This window comes from Mastomys coucha, unplaced genomic scaffold (genome assembly GCF_008632895.1).
Source record: "Mastomys coucha isolate ucsf_1 unplaced genomic scaffold, UCSF_Mcou_1 pScaffold22, whole genome shotgun sequence".
NCBI classification, from domain to species: domain Eukaryota; kingdom Metazoa; phylum Chordata; class Mammalia; order Rodentia; family Muridae; genus Mastomys; species Mastomys coucha.
Genome location: NW_022196905.1, coordinates 68,495,900 through 68,504,500, shown reverse-complemented (window position 1 = coordinate 68,504,500; position 8,601 = coordinate 68,495,900). Strand labels below are relative to the sequence as shown.

Below are 8,601 nucleotides of genomic sequence, written 5' to 3'. Positions count from 1 at the left end.
ACATCAGACTCTAAATTAGCCCCTACTCAGACAAGTGGAAAGTCAACAGGCACTTCCAAGACGTGAGGGGGGAGATGGTGAACATAGCGACGAAGGGAAGAAGGTTTGAAAAAACCAAGTTTGGTTCAGATAAACACCAATAATTTGGATGATTTTCTAGACCATCTGGACCTCTTGAATCTGCAACATTTGGCTGGAGACTCTTCAAGATTTCTAGTACTTCCTGCCTCTGATTAGCATAGAAACACCATGACAACAACCTCCTTCAGAGCGTGCTGGTGGCTCCAAACCCATATGGAATCCCAAAGCGCAAAGAACACCACACAGGACAGACCGATTCAGGCCATTATTTCAGAAAGTTTAAAAAAAAAAAAAAAGAAAACACCACCACAGGGCCCAGTCTCCAGAAGAGGCAAGTTGCTCCTGCCTCCTATGTTCAAAAACAACTAACAAAAGTTGGGTTTTGTGGCATTTTAGTACCACATTAAATAACTCAAGTTTACAGCACTAAAGTGAAAACATGAAGCTTCGCTTGTGACTTTAAACTTGAGTGGCGGGAAAGGCTACATGAGGTAATCACCCATTTACTGAGGTCTCCTTGGAAGCCTGGATTTTTGGTTTCCGAAAACAAAATCCTACCATTTAAAAACAGGTTGCAGTTGCTATGGCGTTTCATGATATTAGTTTCTGGTGTAGGGATTTGAACCCGGGGGTGGGGGGGTGGGCTTAGAGTAAACATGAAATAGAGGTAAGATCCACTACACAATGGAAGCAGTATGAAATACGAGGGGACGATTATGATATCCACTGGGCCTGAAGGATCTCGAGCACACTCCGGAAGAAAGAATGGACAAGCCACAGCAGAGATTTCTACTCTGGTTGTGCATCAAGCTAGATTTCCTCCAAGGCACTTGAAGCAGCATATACATCATCACCCATGAGAACAATGTCCATGAGGTCCAGAATTCAAACAACGACAGTCTTTGATAGCGATGGCTTTATAATGCAGTAAGAGGATGGGGCACTGGGAAGGGTATGCCAAAACGATGCTGGTAACTAGTAGTCTACATATTCTCAGTGTTCTTGGCCAGTCAGCGCCATCTCCAGGACTTAATGACCACATGACAGCCTTTACCCTCTCCCCTATAAGTAGTTACACATCCAGTTCCATAGGACTAAGGCTCAGGGGAAGAACAGAGACACACATTTTAAAAGAAATCAGTGACAAATCTCAATTTGAATCTTCAAGGGTACTATCTGAACTTCGGAAATAGTTAATCACATTTAAATAATTTAATAATTCTGATTTCACACCTAGGAGTATCTCTGCTCATTTTTTAAAGAATCAGCCTTGATTGCAAACCCTTCTGACCCCATGAACTGCCTGTCAACAGCTGACTGTTTATGCAAATCAGCCTTACCAGGACGACTCCTTTGAATGCAGAAGGTTCTTATAAAGTGCTGCTTCTGCCTGTTCTTCTTGCTTTGAGAAAATAAATGAATCACGTTTTCTTCTCAAAAAATTCAAAAGATCACCATAGCAACAATATTCCGTAATGACCAGGGTGGGCCCTATGAGGATATAAGAAAATGTTTGGTACAGGCAAGATATACTATAGATAGACTGACTAATCCTGCCTCCTGTAGAAATACCCAAGGGTGACCACAGCTATTAACATTCAGCTTCAGTGGCTAAGCTTTCTTAGTCCCAACATAATTCTATCTATTAACATCACTTATCAAAAAAGGCAGCATTGTGTTGAGTGAAATAGAACAAGCAAGCCCCTTTCTACCTGGATATCTAAATGACACGAACATTAGGGGCCAGGCCTGACTGCTGGCTTGGCAGCCACAAGTGACTGCTTTCAAAGGTTCTCCTGTGATCAAGCTTCCTACAGGGACCCTTTGATTCACTCCTGTGTACAGCAGGCAGGGTTCTGTGCCCTTGCTGTAATGTTATTATGAAAATGAAGAACCCAAGCTGCAGCCTGGTAGGGAAGTAACCACGGAGCAGCCAGCTAAGCCCACACTGGGAAGTGGGCAAAGAACCTGAAACGACCCGTTTTCCTGAGCGTCACTACTTGAAAACAAGAGTTGTGGCTCGGAATGTTTAAAAACACAGTTCCAAAGTTAACAGGCAACTAATTGCCATGGGTAGAAACTGCCTTATCAACAATTCATGGTGTGCAGAGGCACCAGTTATGGGGGGCTGTCTGGAGACACTGTCTAAAGCTGTCCACTATCCCTGTGGCTCTCTCTAGACAAGACAGCAACAGCTCACTCTACACACCTTTGTTCCTACAGAACGAGATGCCTTCTGGGAACGTCAAGGCATCCTTGATGGCAACACTGACTTTGGGGCTACAATTGGAAGCTTGTTTTTATGGAAATGAAAAGCTTGATCTATTTGGCGTGCATCTAAGAACTGGGAGGCTCAGGGGCCACTTTCAGTTACAGAAGGCAAATCGACATTAACTTCCTTCCGAGTGACTAATCATGGACCAGCAGTATCTAAAGCTACCCCACTCCCAAACCCATCCCCAGGATGTTACAACAACCAAAAGCTGTGTCTCTATCTGCTTAAGCTGTTTAAGGGGGAGAGTGTTATAATTCAGTGCACACATATAATGTCTAATGAGGAAAGGGGTGGGGTGGGTGTTAAGTGGCTCCACATAAAGAGAAATCCTGTGTGTTCCCAAAAGTTTGTGGGAGTTTAAAATGTTAATCTACCGAGGGCGGAATAGAGGTCCTTAGGACTATGGGGGAGGGACGGGAGAATAAGAATCTGAGTAATGGGCACCAAACACAGCCGTGATGAGTAGTTCTAACACCCTGCAGCACAGCAAGACAACTACGGCCCACATCTCCAAATAACGGGAGGACATGGGTCTGAAGGCTCCCAACACAGACATGATAAAAAATCTACATTCTCAGGAGCACTGTGGAAAACCAAACCTTGCAAAATAGAACAAAACGCTTGGTTAAAAAAAAAAAAGTCTCTCAAAGAGCTTACAGTGAAGCACTATAGATCTTACTGTGATAACCAGCCAGGCAGCAACAGGTACTGAGGACAGGAGACTCACCTCCCACAGTGCATGCTCCCAGGAGGTTCACAATATTCATGTGATTGCCCAGGTAGCTCAGGACCTTCAGTTCTGACATTAGGGCCTCCCTTTCCGTTAAATGGGCACTTGCTAAAACAGAAAACAGTGTATTTTAGCGAAACAAAGTGGAGGAAACCTACTAGACGAACTGGTGGTGGGTAGAGGCGGTGAGCAGACACTTACGTTTGAGCATCTTCACGGCCACCGTCATGGCAGCATCCGACTTAATCAAGCCATACGCAGTGGCCTCAACGACCTTCCCGAAGGCACCAGCACCCAACGTCTTTCCTTTAGGATGGAAGAAGGCAGGGTCAGGTCAGCAGGAGGAGTAACCAACAGGTTTGTGAGGTTCCCCAATCAACAAGGCAATGGAAGACACATGTGTCGGGAGCTACTTCCCTACAGGGTTGTTTTTGCCAACCCTGCCACCTCCTGTGCAGGGTGACAGAAAGCACTTCTTGTTTCAGGTGAAACAAAACAAAGGAAGCCACTGTGGGTTCCTTAAAAATCGAGGTTACGTTGTACACAAAAGGGCTGCATGGAAACCCCCTGCCTCATACTGACCCAAACTCAGCCTGTTTCTGGGAAACTCCCACTTGTGATCATAAGGAAGTTGTGTCGGGTCTATGTAAACATAATTGTTTCCATTTATCTCCTCGACAACCTTCCATTGTACTTCATACATGGGTTTCTGGAGGAGAAAGGAAAGAAAGAGGCAGTCACCACTGAACAATCAGAGCCTCCACTGCCACTGTGGCGTCCCAGGGAGAGAACAATTCAGTGCTCACCTGCAAATATTTGTAGGCGAGAACCATCACAATGACCCCCATCAAGCCAGCTGTGACCACAAAGCCAATGAGCAGCGGCGTGAACAGGGTGTGGGCCTGGATTTGCTCTACAAGGAAAGAGAACTGTGATTGTGAGCCACCTGAGGGACAACAGCCTGGCCGCCACCACCTGTCCCAAACTAAGCCATTTCCCTCCTGGTGCATGCAGGGAACACATCTTTCTCTTGGTATTTAAATACATCATCTCTCCTCTCCCTCCCTCCCTCCCTCCCTCCCTTCCTTCCTTCCTACATTTATTCTTGGTGCCAGGGCTGGAGCCTGGGTATGTGTTGTACGATACCCACACCCACATCCTTACTAGCTGCACAGGCATCTTTAAGGATGTAAGTTGAAAGCAGAGGACAGAGAAACTGACATTTCTGAAGTAACCCACACGATGTTAGGCTGTTTTTAATGAGAAGCTACCTCTGAATGGACTTCCTCTCTGGGTGGTCTACACTTGCTTCTTTCTGCTCTCTTACGTTTTCTAAATTTTCTACACTGAAGGTAAATGTCTTCCACAGAGAAGACAGACATTTTTGAAACATACTTTTCATTGCTCTGTCTGTGGAAATTAACAACAGAGAGCAGACTCGGCCCCTTCTCATTCAAAAGCTGCGGACACACAGCTTTTTGGCATGAGTCCTATGGCCAATGCTAAATACCACAGAAGCTGGGCACTAAAAAAACTCAAATGCCCAGTTTCCTTGTTTCAAGTGTACCCGTTCATTAATGCCTTCAAAGGTCAGCTGGCCTGCTAGTCAAGTGGCCTGCTGCTGTCATTGCCAGCAAGGACAAGGAGCCAGTTCACAGGGACTATCTACACAGCCTGCAGTGGGTTCTGTACCATTGTGACAGTGCAGATGGGTAAGCACATACATACATACAAACATACCATACCATACATACATACAAATAAAACGGGGGAAAAAAACCAATTTGCTGACAAGATCATATAAAGGATTCCGTTAACATTTCAATACAGATATTTAGCAAAATGTTAACTCATCTTAAATAACTGAAATTTTAAATTGAATTTAAAATCATAATTACAACTATAATTGTATGTATATCACTTGCTGTCGAGAAGTTCATACAAACACATAGAGACCAGGGAAAGAAAAAATGGTTAAGATTACATTGGTTAATGCAAAACCTTCATCAGCAGAATAGTATGGGATGAGTCTGTGAAGTGTGATGGCAGCATGGTGTGATGTTGGTATTTCCAGAAATGATATGGCCAATACAGGTATGAATGTAAGATTATGGTATGACAGACAGAGCCTAAAGACCCCTTAAATTGGATTAAAAGGAAATATACCTTTGTTGTTACCTTTAAATGCAAAGTTAAAGAAGGCGGAACTCTTGCCCACATCGTTGGAGGCCTTACACTCCACTGTGCCATTGTGCCGGAAGGCACTGGAGTCTATGGAACTCTGAACCACCAGCTTTCCAAATGGTGACACAGATACATTCTGGATCTGTACGTCCACTGGTGAGACTTGAACAGTACACCTACAATGAGAGAACAATAGTGTGGGCTTACTCCAGGAAGCCAACCAAAAGCCTGTGGCACCTTGATCTGGCAGACTTGCATGCTAAAACTAGAAACTCAGACTCCCTTTCTTAGCAACCTGGCCAGGATGGCCTGAGGAGAAATGAGCCCCATGGGGCCCTATGATGGAGGAAGGCCCCGCAGAAGACCAGAAAGAGGAAGTGACAGTGTAGCTGTTGGATGTTGACTTCCATCCCAATTCTTAGTGCCCAACCTAGTGACTTCTACCATGTTCTGTGATTTCTCCAGGGTTAGGTTTCCACATCCTTAACATCTCAAGAGACTCAAAAATAGACTCAAAAATGGCTGCCAGCATCAGATCCTGCCACACCAGAATCTCAGAAAGGATGTGTGATGGTTGAAGATCAGAAGAGGAAATCAGAAAAAATCAACAAGAATGAAGACAAGACAGATTCAAAAGGTGCAGTAGGGAGGAGCCTGAGGTCCAGAGTTGGAAGCAGATCCATCGTGTGGTGATAGCCACTCTGGCGGCAGGATCTTCTCTTCCAGAGGCAGTCCTAGGACACCTCTTTTTCCATTGTCTTCTAAACACCTACACATGTCAGCTGTTCGCCCAGTCTGCTGTCTCTCTCCACCCATAAAATACAGATATAGCAAGGCAGAGATGTGGGCACAGCCTAGCATGGTATACGCTACACTAGCACTGGGCACACAGTAAGCTTCCATTTAAATATTGTTGCTGAGCAGGAGATATATTCTCAGGCCATGTCACAGGGGGCACAACGCCCCAAGTTTTTATGCCCTCTTTATTGTTCCCTCAAGCAAAATGTTCTGCTAAAACCCACACTAAAACAATAATTTGATACAATCAATATGATAAATTGTCATAAAACATCTTCCGTGAAAAACAAAATTTCCACTACCATTCTGTTTTTGAGGCCAAACTAAGCCTTTAAAGCTGGAGTACAACACAGTGTTTTATGGGTAAAAAAAAAAAAAAGTCAACATTGACCCCATTTTCATCTTCAGGTAATTTGAGAGGACAATTTAAGGCTTAAGTGTGGACTTTGACAGAAAAGCCACACGTGGCAGGTGCTCCTTGTTCTGGGGGCTGGGCACCTAATCAAGGAGAAACACTTTTGCAAACCCACTGTTCACAAATGCCATATGTATGTTGTAATTGTGCGATCATTACTTTTTGGTTACTTGGCAATTAACTTCTGAGGTAATTTTTTCATGATAACCGCAGCCACATTTCCCACACACATTACCTCCTGTGTATAGAATGGAAATCTAATTACTCTGTCCAGGGAAATTGCCTTATCTACCTGCAGGCTAGAAATTGCATGATAAACCCAAAAAAGATAACCACCAAATAGAGAAGTCACTCAGTAATCATTTTTCAGCAAACAAAATTAATGTCGAGCCAGAAAAATAGAGCCATTTATCCCTTCTTAAGAAGCCATACAGATATAGGAGGGGGGAAAAGAATAATCAAAAGACAGTCTTTTATTCTAAAAAATAAATAGCAAGTCTGAAAACACATTTGAAATTCAAGTGAATTATAGTCCTTTCCTTCTGCATTTTAAGCAGTGCCAAAAATAATCATCTCACCTTTGCTCTGCCCCTGTACAAAAATACCAATCTATTGTGGGCTCCGGGAATCCCGCTGCCACACACTGGAGCATGCCATTCATGAGCCTGTCGTAAGTCAGGATTTCTGGTTTTGCTGCAGGAAGAGAAATAGCCACGTCAGTTGGCTGAACAAGCACAGAATGATTTTTCTCCATTCTTTCTCATCCCGTCCCTAGGACTTTCTGGACGAACCTGAGGGACTTGAGAGACACCCAGAGGTGGCATGAGGATTCAATGGGTATCAGGAGGGTTCAGTGGATATGTTGTCCAGCGCTGCCCAGACCCTCCCCATGCACCTGAAGTTATCCCAGGATCTCTGTAGACCAGAGCCTGCAAGACCAGCCTGAGTCAAATTCAGCTTTCTTAACTTGGACTTCTTGCCGTCAGCCTACCTGCTCCGACACTTCATGTTACTTTAGGAACCGGAAGAGATGAAATTAGAAGTTGTTGCAGAAAAATAGAAGCTATATTCTCCTTTCAGGGTGGCAAGAGGTGGTGCTGGTAAGAGCTGGATTGCCATACTTACAGGGAAGTTAGACCACTACAGGGAATGGCAGTGTGAGAGGCTAAGCCTTGTATTTCATACAAAACACACAGAGGAGGAAGAGGAAATCAACCCCAGAGTTGTGTTTATACACTTATCTACAGCCTGGGTATAATCAGGACAAACATAACTCGTACCAGCGGGGAGACTCTAATTCGACAGTCCCGTGTAACTACAATCATCAATTGATATTCGACAATTTCAAATTCTAGAAATTATTTCTAAAGTGAAAGCAAGGTGAACTTCTAGCATATGGCTCTAGGGACACTATAATCCTCGAAGGCTTCTGGTCCTTTGGGGATGAGTGTACTTAAAGGTCGGCATCATGAGGGCAGAGATGGGAAGCATGGCCGAGTGCATCGCTGCAGGAAAGCCCAGGCTCTAAGGACCAGCAAGGCAGGTGTGTAGTGGACAAGCCAACTGATGGAGCTTCTGAATCCCTCTCTTAATTCTATTTCTTCATTTACAGATAGGGAACAATGACTTCCATCTTATAGGATGTTGGTTAAGTAAAGGTGATGGAATATGCAAAGAACTAAAGGGAGAGAGGCTGTTGAGATGCCCCAGCTGGTAAAGACGATTGCCACCATCTTGACTTCTCAAACTTTGATTCCTGGGACCCACAGGGTGGGAGGAGAGAGAACTGACCCCCAATAGTTGTCCTCTAACCCCCATGTACATGTTGTGGTACACACTGCTCCCCATACATATATAAATACAAAACAAATTTTTTAAAAAGAATCAAGAATGACTCACAGGTGAATGATATATTTATTATTATTATTATAATTATTATTTTATTATTTTATTATTATCATTACTATTACTCCTATTAGCACTACTACTACTACTACTGATTTGGTTATTTCCTATTAGAATACCAGTTAAGGGAGTTAGCTACACATGTTGATAACATTTACCACCTTTCAGTCTCCCTTTAATGCTCTGAAACTTGCTCCTTTAAGACAGTGTGAC

General features: G+C 43.8%; 1 protein-coding gene across 5 annotated transcripts in view; it reads right to left on the bottom strand.

Annotated features, from left to right (window-relative positions):
• Kit (KIT proto-oncogene, receptor tyrosine kinase) overlaps positions 1-8,601 on the bottom strand; it is a 79,413-nt gene that overhangs the window by 9,302 nt on the left and 61,510 nt on the right. For 3 of the 5 annotated variants that reach the window (XM_031342769.1, XM_031342770.1, XM_031342773.1), the window contains exons 8-14: positions 7,062-7,176; positions 5,253-5,446; positions 3,893-3,999; positions 3,669-3,795; positions 3,288-3,392; positions 3,084-3,194; positions 1,422-1,572 (exon numbers count right to left, since the gene is read on the bottom strand). In XM_031342769.1, coding sequence (XP_031198629.1) covers positions 1,422-1,572; positions 3,084-3,194; positions 3,288-3,392; positions 3,669-3,795; positions 3,893-3,999; positions 5,253-5,446; positions 7,062-7,176 — 910 coding nt within the window. The remainder of the gene's footprint in view (positions 1-1,421; positions 1,573-3,083; positions 3,195-3,287; positions 3,393-3,668; positions 3,796-3,892; positions 4,000-5,252; positions 5,447-7,061; positions 7,177-8,601) is intronic. The other 2 variants (XM_031342771.1, XM_031342772.1) reach the window with 1 other exon arrangement.